This window comes from Centrocercus urophasianus, unplaced genomic scaffold (assembly GCF_019232065.1).
Source record: "Centrocercus urophasianus isolate 14NV4802_14NV808 unplaced genomic scaffold, USGS_Curo_1.0 seq_38, whole genome shotgun sequence".
NCBI classification, from domain to species: domain Eukaryota; kingdom Metazoa; phylum Chordata; class Aves; order Galliformes; family Phasianidae; genus Centrocercus; species Centrocercus urophasianus.
The window spans coordinates 4,629,967-4,643,314 of NW_024884955.1; the positions used below are offsets into that span (position 1 = coordinate 4,629,967).

General features: G+C 37.3%; 1 protein-coding gene across 5 annotated transcripts in view; it reads left to right on the forward strand.

Moving 5' to 3' along the window:
* The first annotated feature begins 1,746 nt into the window (after nucleotides 1-1,746).
* The window catches only part of SULF2 (sulfatase 2), a 62,069-nt gene continuing 50,467 nt past the window's right edge, over nucleotides 1,747-13,348 (forward strand). For 2 of the 5 annotated variants that reach the window (XM_042832344.1, XM_042832347.1), the window contains exons 1-3: nucleotides 4,750-4,832; nucleotides 5,572-5,819; nucleotides 11,586-11,825. In XM_042832344.1, the coding sequence (XP_042688278.1) occupies nucleotides 4,765-4,832; nucleotides 5,572-5,819; nucleotides 11,586-11,825 (556 nt within the window). In that variant the 5' untranslated portion in view covers nucleotides 4,750-4,764. Of the gene's footprint in view, nucleotides 1,806-3,775; nucleotides 4,025-4,430; nucleotides 4,833-5,571; nucleotides 5,820-11,585; nucleotides 11,826-13,348 lie in introns of those variants that run through there. The other 3 variants (XM_042832346.1, XM_042832345.1, XM_042832343.1) reach the window with 3 other exon arrangements.

Below are 13,348 nucleotides of genomic sequence, written 5' to 3' on the forward strand. Positions count from 1 at the left end.
TTGCTCCCCGCCTTGCTCCCCGCCTTGCTCCCCGCCTTGCTCCCCGCGGCGCCGCCCGCCCTTCAGCCCCGGCCCGCTGCGGCGCGGAGCGGAGGGCGCTCGGTGCAGACATCGGCAGCTCAGCACGCGGCGGGCGGTGGTCGGGAGAAGAGTTGGCACATAAGTGATGCTGTAGCACTTCGCTTCTCGTTTCATAAATCATCGCGTGCATCCGGGGAATGCGTGCGGCTGAACGTCTGTATGTGTTAACGGATGTATATACAGAGCAGGGTTTGTTTCTATATGTAGCTGCAAAAAATCTGTTTGCTTGATAGAACGTTTGTGTCAGTGACTGTTCTTGCCTACCTTTTCTGTTTTAATGCTCTTGCATTTGTTCCCTTCTGGTAAGTCGGTGGTTATTGTTGTACATAGCACAAGTTAATATAATTATCTTTAGAATCAGAGTGTCTTTATGGTTTATAAAGACGTGAGGTAATAAGTGTAATAGGGGAGTAATTCTTAGTCTCTTAGAAGTTGTTGTTGGGCTGTTATCTGCACGTAGTGAAGAAAAACATGTTTGTTAGTGTGGGTTTGGGGGATCCAATTAGCAGTGAAACCTACCTGAAGGCTTATGAATGTTGTGGCTTACAGGAAACCTGTAGCAAAATATGCAGGTGGTGAATAGGAAGGATAGTACGGAGATGCAGAGTGTATTATGTATTTTAAAACATTTTTTTAAAATGAAGTCCTGACAAAAACTGTAACTGAACACTGAATTCAGTGTTAGTTAAAAGGAAGTTGCATAATAAGGAAGAGATTCCACAATGAGTGTAGGCTTCCCTTTGATAAATATTTAGCTTTGGTATGGAATTCACCAGCATAAGGAAGGCAGTTCAGGAGAATTCATCCGCATGGTAATCCAGTGCCCTGATAAGTCTGGGAGCTCTCTTCCTGATTTCTGAATAAACGTTGGTTGCTTGTGAAGGAAAATAATTGGGCCACGGTTTAGATAGGTAAATCAGCACAGCTATCATCACTGAGAGCCACGCTTAGCTGTGCTTAAACTTCTGACTGGCTGTGGGGAAAAAAAGAAAGAAACAAGTAAGAGCCAAAGCAGAAGAAGATACAGCATGCTGTTAGATTATAGCATGAATGATAACTCCAGCCTTCTCCTGAGAACCTGGTTGGATTACCAACAGAAATCTTTCCGATTCACAAATCAAGCTGTTTTTGTCTCTTACATACAAAATGTGATGGTTTCAAATGATGGCTGACAGCTTCAGTGAAAATGGAATGTCATAACCAAACCCGATACGTATAGGAGCAAGTCGAGAGTTAAGAGAACAGCAGAGCGGCTGAATCCATTTAACTGGCAAAGTGGTTTTAATTGGGTTGGTTGCTAGGGAATGGATCCACCACCATGTATTTCAATGACTTTAAGCAGTGGACAAATGGCACACCTAAGTGTGCTTGAATAATGCACCTGGTATTGGCTCCAGCTGGATGTGGAGCAGGTGTGTGTCGCTTGTTGCTAACCTGCTTTCCCTTACTGTGCAGTTCCACTTCGTGGCTTTCATGCTGTTACCCTGTTCTATTGTGGCTGCCTTACCAATTCTGTATTTAGTGTTTTGCAGTGTACGTAAAAAAAAAAAAAGATAAGTTAGTGTAAGCAAAACTAGAAACAGCTTTGTAGAAAGTCTTAAAGTGGGATTAACTTACATTTGATTCATGAATTGATTTCGTATCTTTGTGCTTTTTCTGTTACAGGAGTACTCTGATTATATTGACACAACGTAATTTGTTTGACTTCAGTGAAGTTGCACTAGGTTTGTGCACAGGACAGTTGTGTGGCTGGTATTAGCAAGGCTTGGAGCTGCACTGTGTGCCGTCTGCTGTCAGCTACTGGGTTGACACGTGGTGATGTTACATCTGTGCCAAGCAATACTAATCAATAGCTTGATAAAAAACACCATCTGGGGATAGAACTGACATCAGTCATCCTTGTGCATCCTGCCTGTGCTGCAGTGGAACTGACGATAATTACTGAGGGCAGTATTAAAAAGTTGTCCTTCCTTGGTGTAAATGTTACTTGGGAGTGGAACTTGTCTCCGATCTTTTATAAATAGAATAAATGCACTAAAATCTTCAACTTTTATAATGTGACTTAGCGTAATGTTCTGCGCTGCCACACAGGAGAACTGAGTTTGGCACTATTCTTATTCTCCATGCTAGCAGGAGTTAAGAACAAAAAAAGGCAGCTGTATCTAATTCAGGCTATGAAGGGAGTTGGGGACTTGTTAAACTTGACCGTAAACCATAGAAAATAAGAGGACCAGACTTTCTTTACTGCAGCCTGCTCGGAAATTGTAGGCTTGATAAAGCTGAGCTAGGTGACCCAGCTGCAGAGTGTTTGATGCATTTCTGATAGCACTTCCTAAATACTAAATATAAAACAGTCATCAAGTTTGCACATGTAATCTGTGAGAAAATAAGAGGCGTACCTAATTCTCATGAGAGCCACTAGAGATCAAGCATCTTTAATATTGGAGGATGGCCTGCAGAGACACATAAAGCAGTGGACCATCTGTGCCACTCAGTGCAAAATGCATCATTGGAGTGGGTGCTATATTAAAAGTGAAGGCAGACTGGGGCATTGCCTGCAGACTCTCTGTGCTACTGTTGAGTCACAGTTCAGCTTGTTGATAGAAATGGGGGAAGAATATTAATGCACTTTAAGTCATATTTCCCTCCCTGAAGTTCCTTGAAGGCAAAGGGTTAAAAATACCCATCTATATTTGTCCACTGGCAGTCCATGCAAGAGGCTCTTCTATTACTATTCTCAGAACTATTTAAAGCTGGCTTTTAGGTTTTACAGCAAATATGCTGTTAGTAGTGGCACGTCTTTCTTTTATGAATACACATTTTAAGAAATAGGTTATTTTCTAAAATTGCTTTAATTTTCTTACCTAGTTACTGGTGTGAGTTTTGCACATAATTACATGCTTTGAGCTGGTTCCTGGCTGCGCTTACCTTGATAATAACAGGAACATAACTCATCAAAATAGTTGACAATTTTCTGTTGAGGAGGGGGATAGAAAGAGATAACAGGTTTTGGAAGGAAATGCCTCTTGTACTTTACATGAAGTTCTCTCCTCCATCCGCAGCGTCCTCTCAGAACTAATTCTTCTAACCATAAATGTACATGTTTGGTAAAGTAGCTGTGGAACAGCAGTTTAAGTACATCCCTGAATGCGTTAAGTATTTCACAGATAGATAAGCAACACTCTGAGCTGGGGACAACTTCTATTTTTAAATACAATGGAATGAGTGAGGGGCAATAAACTTTGAGGAAAAGACAGACTGAGGGGAAAGATGCCATAAGGTTATTTGCATGCATTTGTTCAAAAGAAGTGAGAAGAACACAAAGAAGGTGATCATATGCACAGCACTCTTCAGTGAGTGTAGTTAAGATACAGCAAAAAGGGTTGGCCTTCCAAATGCTGCAAGAAATGACAGCAAATGCTGTTATTCAGGGAAGTGACTGGCTAATGTAGAACAGAAGAAAAAGAAAGCATTAAATTTTAGATTGTCAGAAAGATAGAAATAATAAAAGCATCTATATTACTCTTTTTTGTTTGCTTGTTTTTTGGTATAGAGTAATACATGTGGAACAATCTTTGAAGATCAGAAGCCATTTCTCTACCTCTTCCCCCTAGAAAGCCAGTGTTGAGGAATATATATATGTATGTATGTCTGCTAAAATTATGAATTTTTTTTCCGTCCTGTTTTGAAACAGATCCAGGTTTGCTTCTCAGGCTGCTTTTGACTTCTCTGGACAGTAGCAACACACTGAATCGGACATGATTCTTCCCAGCTCTACTGCTGCAGATGGAATTCTGACTACAAGGAATGAAAATTGATAGGACTTATCGGTGCTCATTCTGCTATAGCCTGGCAAGTCTCTGATCAGCAGCAAAGGTACTAAAACTGTATCTGGAATTTAGGAAGCTGGACTTTTCTCTTTCCCTACCCACTGAAATAAGTGGTAAGATATGTAAAAGTAATCTTTATTTTTTATGAAGAAAGTTGATCTCACCTGCTAGTGAAACTCAATAGAGAGACTACAAAAAAAAACCTATTAGCATACATTTTTGGAAAGCAGCCTTAGTAAACATTGCATCATACTGTAGTACATATCTGTTGACTTATATGAAAATTAAATACGTATTTCTTAAATAAGCATAGAATTTGAGTATAATTTTTCAGACCAGTGATTTTGCTATTTCGTGAGAACTTTCTTAATAAAAATTTATCTCAACAGACACTGAGAGAGATGAAGTAATAATGTAGCTATGAAATAATCTGCTTGGGGAAAAATTGTTCTCCCAAGTGGCTATAGGAACAGAATAGCTGATGTATTTATTCGGGTGAAATATACTTGGCTAGGTTCTTTCTACTCAGGCATTTCTGGTCTTTACAAAAAGCAGAGAGCCTCCCTTGTGTCATTATTAATTGATTTTATTATTTTTTTTTCACTGCATTGCAAGAGATCATTGGCAACAGTCCAGAAAGTAGTGAACAGCAAGTAGGGAACCCATCAGAAACTGACTCATTGATCGCTAAGTCTGATGAAATAATTGGTACTTGATATTTCTCTACAGTTTCATGTATTTCGACTTCTGAAAGCAGGAGAAAATGCCTTTATAGCAGAAGAAGACTGAGTGTAACTGTGATTTCAAAAATGCTTCAGCACGCTCATTTATTTTTAGGAATCTCCTTGGAGGAATGGCCAGAGTGTCTTTTCTGGCTCACTGGAAGGAGCAGTATCAGTTTTGCTCTGTTTTACAAACAAGGTGAACTGGGGAACTGTATTTATGGTGAAGTAAAGTCTAAGGCAGTGCAAAACATTTCAGTGGATTCACAGTCATTTGCAGTAGTGGTCTTCAATGCTCAATAATACTTGAAAATCTTGGAAACCAACAGAAGTGTCAAAAGGAAATCACACCATTGACAAAGCTAGAGACTTCAGACAGTATCCTACAACAGTACCAGGGTCTGAACAGTTCTGTACTCTAATGAAATCTGTAAGTCAAAGCAGCGAAATAGAAATCTTCTAATTTGATGATCCTTTGTGAGTTTATAAATGTGTGGTAAACTCAGTAAGTTTTAATACTGCTTAAAAATATACATAGATGTGTTTTCAACATTTGCATTTTTGATGCAATAAGCAAAAATGTCATCTCAGTACATCCCAGAACCTTAAATAAGGAGATTACTTTTTATGTTTCAAAGCAAGAGTAAGAGTTTGATGCACTACTGAGCCCTTGAAATTGCTGCTGAATTTGAGCATAGAGTGAAAACTTAATTGCATATGTAAGTAACAGCTTATGAACTGTGACTTTTTCAAGTTTCTGCTTCCAGTTGTTACTAAAAAAAGTACTTCATTGTTACTTTTTTTTTTTTTTTTGGTATATCTAGAATTATCTAACTCTTGCTTCTCACTTCTTTGGAGATAACTTTGTTGTTGTTCCTTTGAGCTGGGGGTGGTGAGGGAAAAGTATAAATAAATACGTGTTTCTCTGTCTTTTATAGTATACCTGCAAACAAAAAAGAAGTGGAAGCCATTAACATACGTTGTTCAGAGAGAACACTAAATCAACACAATATGGCACAGCATAGTGTTGTCCTTGGATTATTCATGATGATGGTTTTATCACTGTTGGATGGAAGTTCAGCTTTCCTGTTAAATCAGCGTCTGAAAGGAAGATTTCAAAGAGATCGTAGAAACATCCGCCCAAACATCATCCTTGTTCTTACTGATGATCAGGATGTAGAACTTGGTAAGAAACCAACATAACATAAAGAGAATTTTAGGTAATGAGTATAGTGCTGCTTTTCCTTGAAGCTAGATGCTTGTTTTCAAAAAAATTATAAAATATTGTCTGTGTGTAAGATACGGTAGAAGGAACAAGATAGCAAAAGTTGAAACTTGAAACTTAGCCTTATGTAGGTTTCCAGTTGCATGCAGTTGAAGGTAGTCTCTACTTAGAATGTCAAACTTCCTGTTTCTGTGGAAATATGAGATTCCTGTCTGTCTGTCTTCATCTACATGTCTAAACTGTGCTTCTGGCAAATGCAAGTATAGCCTGGGAAGCTACATGCCTAAGCAGTAGGTTTCAATTCATAACTGATTATTGCAGCATGTAATTACCCAAATTTTTTGTGTAATTACAGGCATTCGTTACGTATACAATTTTAATTTTAATTACTTAAATCTTACCTAACATATTCATACTATTCTCAGTATTGTCCGTTTAGATGTGTAGTTAATTACTGACCAAAATTGCTTAGTGTGAAAAGGTTCTGCAGTGCTATTTATGCTATTTTCTATGTAGCTATTTAATGCTGTGTTAATTGTTGAAGAAAGGAGATTAAACATGCTTTGCCTAATGATTTGGAACAATGAATTAACTGTCAGAATTTGGGTTTTCTTGTATTACCTAAGCTAGCTTATATGTACAAAACGTTGTCTGCACTTAGGAGAAGTGATTAACACAATCCAGTTTACATTTGTAATTTCACATTAATGATACACTTTTATGTGGTTATGAAGCCCAAATCATCTGGAAGATGAGAGCTGCTGTATGTGTGGTCTGGTGGGGTTTTTTGACAAGCTGCTGTGCCAGCTTTCTAGTATCAAGCCTCAAAGAAGAAATGGAACGCAAATAGTAAAGTTAATTAACTTGTATTACTTCTATACTTTTCTAGTTGAGAGGTTAATCACATCAACATGGCAGTGTTCTGATAGATGCTTCCTTTTTATCAGTATTATTGCATGTCTGTAATATTGTGGTTGGTTCTGGTGGTTGCTTTTTGTTTTGTTTTGCTTTTTTGATGTTGTCACTTTTTAAGTGGTTATTTGGATCATAAAAAGCAGTTTTAATAATGCATACCTAAAAGAACCTACGTATTTTATCTTGCAGGCTCAGAAGGTGGTCCTAAAAAATTTATCATCTTCTATTTTATGCTAGTCTGCTTGTTTCTGATGCAATTGTCTAAGTCCTTTGGGCAGTATATTTCTCTTCTCCGATTACCTGATGCTTTCCAATTTCAAGCATAATGGGCATGTGTCCACACAAATCAGCATCTAACTAAGGAAAATCCATCCAGTGAAGCTGAGATTAGGTATTTGTCATTTGTGACTAGTGGCTTTGTGAGACCCAGTATTTGTTTGAATTAATTTCTGTTTTGGTCTGTTGTCTACTGAGCTATCCAAATTAATCAAAATTGGTATTTGTGAGGATTGTGGTTAATGCATTTAAGAAACATTTAAGAAACAAGATGTGAACTACAAATAAAAAAAACTAAGGAAAACTTGCGAGCTGTGACAGCATAGCAGAGAAGGTTGTGCATAACAAAGATTTCAATTACTTGCAGTATTCTCCAACTGGTGGATGTTGTAGCTTTCATTTTTCTATTGTGGTTACATTTGAGTCAGAAAGGAGCACAGTGCATCTCAAGTGCTCCTAACAGCCTCTCTAAATTAAATAAATTTAAGGTGGTTTTAACATTAGCAGGCAGGGTTTGCCAGGAGATGTTGCCTTTTCAAGAAAGGAGTTCAACTTTTTTTTATTACTGCTGCTGCTAATCAAGAGTTTATTTAAGAAGCTAAAACCCAGCCTTCTATTGAAAAAAGGATGAGACTGGTGAAGCACTGATGAAAAGAGTGTAGAATTGCCACGTCGAAGGACAAGTGTAAATTGGAATGGGTACAGATGCAAGAAGGTGAATGAGCACCAAGTTCCACTGAAACATGCATGCTCAGTTGACTATCATTTTAATCAAGAGAGTTGTACTGAGCAGGTGAATAGAAAGAAGAGGAATATACTGATGAGGAGAAATAATTAATTGGAACCAAATTCTTTTTCCCCCATTAAGAGCCGTGTAAGTCCATGTTATTCCCCTGTCTCTCTACTGTAATCAGGTTGCCCACTGTGTTGTTGTGGTTTAATAAACCAACTTATTATCTCATAGCTAGAAGAGGATCTAATTATTTAGAAAATATTTCAGCCACATTACAGAAATCTGAGCCAGAGGTGATACATATGTTCCTACTCGTTCCAATGTGTGAAAAAAATAAAAGGAGTATCATGGAGATAATGTTTCTTAGTTATCATACGTGGAGATAAGTGTCTTAGAGCTGTGTTAACATTAAAGATAAAAAAAAAAAAGGAAGTGAAGATGTGTGTGAAAAGGATGTCTAATGAGAATCGAATGGAAGGCTTTAGAGAAGTGTACGTTCTGGGATTGTGAACTTATTTGCATATAGATGCTGCTTTTCAAATTGCCCTGCAGAATTTACTGAGTCACTTGAGACTTGAAAGCTCTTAAACAAGTGAAATTTGCTAAAACTCCTGTAAATTATGACCTCTGACAGCAAAACATAGTTAATGAGAAAGTCAATGTTATTTCATGAACAACTGCTAAACTGATAAAGGATTTTTTTTAGCTAGCCCTGATTGCAGCCTTATTGAGTAGTTAATGAAAGATACTTGTATGTGTATATGTTCTTATATGCCAGTACAGGGTTATAATAACTCCCTTTCCAATATAACATTCATTTGAAGAACACAATAGGATTAAGCACTTTGCTATATTGGATATTTTTTCTTTGTAGCATTTGTAAATGTAATTGGGTCTCCTGTATTATAGTGTTGTTTTTTTTTTCCTAGCATACTAAAAAGTGAAGTTAAATTCATATGTAGTGGGATGAATAGGTACCTAGATACCTTTTAGTTCACATGAGCTTAACCTCAGTGCCAAGATTCCATTAAAATGCATACATTTTTAGTGTGCATTCTCCATTAATAGTAGTCAAAATATTAGCCTAATCCTTAAAGTGAGCTGTGAAGGGACACTAAATGTAAGGTTTTGGACACTACACAAAATTCAAGTGTAATTTCAACCTAGATTTTTCTTTGATTTAAGTGAGAGGCTTGAATGCATCCAATTGATTTAATTGGCTATTTTCACAGTCTTGTAGATCTTTTGTTTTTGAAAGATAGCATAGAAATTCCACATTTAACTACCACATCATTTTTATGTATAATCAGTGCTTTTTGACAGGTCACAGACATTTTCTGTATAATATATTGACACTTTAAAGCATGATTTCTCTCGGTGCATCAGCTAATGAAACCCCAAAAGATTTTCCAGCTCAAAAGGTGATTTGATGAGGTTCCAGCTGCTGATTAGCATGTAACTAATCTGCTATGGAAAGATCAACTTATACTTTTTTTCTGCAATTCTGTGTTTGTACTGGAGGCAAGCTGAAGAAAATAAGCTTTGGTTGGCTGGTTTCAGGCTGTTTAAAATATTTAAAGCTGGCCTATATAACACTGCAGAGAAGAGTATGCTGGAGTTTTACCTTCGACTGATCTGTCACTCTGTATTAGTTGTCAAGCTAGGGAAGCAGATTAGATCGTAAGTTTTTGTATTAGAGACTGTTGATATATAGGACCTTGTAATTACAGCAGTTTTATTAAAGACAGTTAGTGTCCCCAAGGGGAGTCATAACATGTACTGTTATTTATGCACAGATGTCTCTGTCATTTAAAGGAGTTGTTAAATTGTATTTTAATATTGGAATGGCAATACTTGTTCTTGGGCTAGTTCATAAGATGGCACAGAGGAAACATCCAGTTTTCAGAGACACATGGTGTATAACTGACTGTTAACTGTGTTAATGCCTTCGAAGAACTGGAGACTTCTCCCAAAACGCGTACTTTCTTTTCCCACAGTTATAGAAAGAAAAAAACAATAAAACAAAAAACCACTTATTTTGTTTAGAACTTTTATTTCAAAATGTGGAGTTCAACAAGCTCTGAAGGGAGAGTCAATAACTCACCTTGGTTCTTGTGCCAAAGCGATGTGACAAGGATGTACTCTGATCTAAAAAATGCACAGATTTCTTTCTTTCTTTCTTATATTAATTCCAACAAAATGATCTCAAGAAAACTAATGCCATGGCAATTTTAAGATGAAATGACATACATTAGCAGTTAACCTCCATTCATGGTTGCAGACAGTCAGATTTCATATATGGCTTATATATGGCATATACGGCAACCATTTCCCCTTTAGGTTTTTACTCCTAGTTATATCAACGTTCTCTGTGTCAAATTGACTTACTGTTGCAATTTCATAATGAAATCCCTTCTTAAAGAGCTTAGAAGAAACCTAAACCCATTATTGACATACAGTTTGTGCCAGATGGTTGCAGGATATATTGATTAAAGCTGAACTATGAATCCAACTCAACCTTGGGTAAGTTAGCACCAACTCTACTGCAACATAAACCCATACCTTCATCTCTGTGCTCTCTGTTGGCTTTCTTTGCTTGTAATTAGAAGGGAGTATTGGTGATGGAAAGGTTTACTCTCTTTTGCAAAGTTGTGCTGATGACAGGTGTAAGTTCCTTGGGAAGTTGGAATTCTTCAATCAAGCACTCTGATATTTTAACCTGACATCAAACCTGATTATCAAACAGATAATGAAATCTAAAAGTCCTTTTTTTCCGATCTTTGATGATTTTATGCGTAAGAAGAACCTCTGATATGGATCCAAGCTTATCTAGGTTTATAGTTCTGGTAGAACTAATCTAAAGCCTTGTCTTAAACAGGTAACAGAACAGCCTTTTGCCAACAGTGTGTCTTTTAGTAACATCTGGCAAAAAGGCTTTGACTCTCATTACCCCAAATCATCCAAGTCCCTACCAGTTAAACTTGCTTGTTTGTTTGTGGTTGTGTGTCCCAGCTACTCATCTAAAATCTGATTCTGCAAAACTAAGCCTTAGAGAATCTGTAGAATTTTAGCTAACACCTTTATCAAAATGGATCAAGTGGGTAGACAGAACTATGTGAGCTGATTATGGAAATTCTGAAGAGGGCTTTGTTCCATTGCTACCTCTTCTGGAAATCAATTCCTGCTAATATTTAATTTGAGAGAAGAGTGCGTTTTATGCAGTAGAAAACTCTAGAAGACTGGCTTGAACAGTGGGTTTGGAGCCATCCCTTCCAGTGTGAACAGTTCAGTGATTACAACCCTCAGCAAGAAGTGTTCTTCTGCAGAAACAGAAAGTTGGCACAAAAGGTAGTGCATCAGGTATCTTCAGAAACCAAGGATTAAATAATACAAACTATGGTCAGACTTGCTGCACAAAGTTAATTTCACCCTCAGGTTGTATTATCTCAGTCTAATTCACGTTGAGTCTTGCCTTCAGCTACTGGAACAGTACTAGTGGCTCCAGAAAGGCTGTGCAAAGCACTCTAGGTTACAGTTGGAAATCTTGAGCTTAGAGAGAAATTTAAAAATGTTTATGATCTATGTCAACAGGTTTGAGTTCAATCTTAAGTTAGGGCTTGAGTATTTCACCCTTCTCAAAACCATGGGAGAACTTCCTAAGTGGGGGGGAAGTCTTAGAATTTGGGTTCCCTCTGAAATCACAGAGCTGTTACTACATGTGGTTGATTCTGATGGAAACCATGAGCTCTTATCTCATGTGACTGAAACAAGAAAATATTTCTGAGATAATTTTCTTTTTTCAGGTTCTATGCAAGTGATGAATAAAACAAGACGAATCATGGAGCATGGAGGTGCTCATTTCATCAATGCCTTTGTGACAACACCAATGTGCTGCCCATCTCGCTCCTCCATTCTAACAGGGAAATATGTCCACAACCACAACACCTACACTAACAACGAGAACTGTTCTTCTCCATCCTGGCAGGCTCAGCATGAAATACGTACTTTTGCTGTGTACCTCAACAACACAGGATATAGGACAGGTAAGATCAAGACTGACTCTACTTGAAAGTTCGCTTAGCCTTCTTAGTACAGAAGCTAACATATAGTTTAGTTTATTTTCATAATGGACTGCAACAGTGCAAAGTGCCATAGCTTCTATTGCGCATGTAGGTTGTAGTTTTAGCTTCCTTGTTCTTTTACTTGAAAAACTGTAAACCAAAAAAAAAAAGTGGAGGAGAAAAAAAACAACACAGAAAGAAGCCACTGCCATCAACCTTTACAAAGGAGTAAATATGCATGGTATAGGAACAGCATGTCTTGTTGCAGGACTAAACCCTAGGCACAGCAAATGTAAAATATGCCCTGCTAAATACAAGAGAAATGCCATGGAAATAATTTAATGATTTGAATTTTGCATGGAACAGATATATTAATCAAACTAAGAATGCAAGAGAAGGGTATTTCCCTTATGTGCTTTGAGGCAGAGCACTCAGCTGGATTGTTTTCTCTAGGCAGTCCATTCTCAGAGCAGTGTTCAAGGTAAAATATCTGAGGAACAATCAGCAAAATCACGTGTACACTTGAGAAACAAATATGCTTCCTGTACACAGTGCTCCTTAGGAAGAAAGATCCTGTAGAAAGGATTTCAGAAAATACGGAGCGCTTGTTTCACACTTGTTTCCTTCCTGCATTCTCTGTACATGAGCTTTAGGTTCTTGCCAATTATAGGGTTTCTGTTGCATTTCCTGCTAAATAAATGCTTTCTGTCATGTCAGAAAATAGCCATGTTACTTGTAGTATATCTGTGCTAGTAGTACAGTTATTACTGGTAGCGCACATTCATGCTTTGAATTTATAATGTGTGAGGCTTGATCTTGATGGTGCTTCCAGAATATAAAATTTAAATATTAATTGAAACAAGATCCTTTTTTTGTTGTTTTTAACCATTCACGTGTGTTGTGCATGCCACTACTGTGAAGGGTTGGTGTTAAAACAAATAGGTAATTTCCCTGTTTTGTTTTTTAAAATAAAGGCTTGAATTAATGTGGAAAGAAATAAATTAGGGGAAGTGCGCATACTTAGTTAATTGGTTGCTGTTTCCCTCCATTTATCATTCCTGGCACTAATTCTGGTGATTGTATGAATACCACACCAAGCGTTATTCTTCACAGGTCGTTTGTTTTGTGTTGCTGATATTTGTTCGTTGTAATAATTTTTTTATATGTAGCAGCTCTATTTTGAGCACCTGCAAGGTCTACCAACTTCTACATCTGTTGCAGATATCCTCATGTTTAGGTGTTATATTTTTATATTGATGTTTACATTTAGATTCAAGATTTATGTTGAATCTCCATTATCTTTTCTTTCTTTTTCTGTGAAGTTAAATGCATTGGAATATGAGAAATAGTTTTACAGTTACAAAGTGATCTTAGGGTGTAAATGAGATCTCCATTCACGTAGCTCAACATGATACATTATTACAAAAATTTGAATGAATGCTACCATTTCTGAAGGCTGGTGTTAATTTCTGGTCTCTGAATAAAAACTTGTGGTAACCACTATG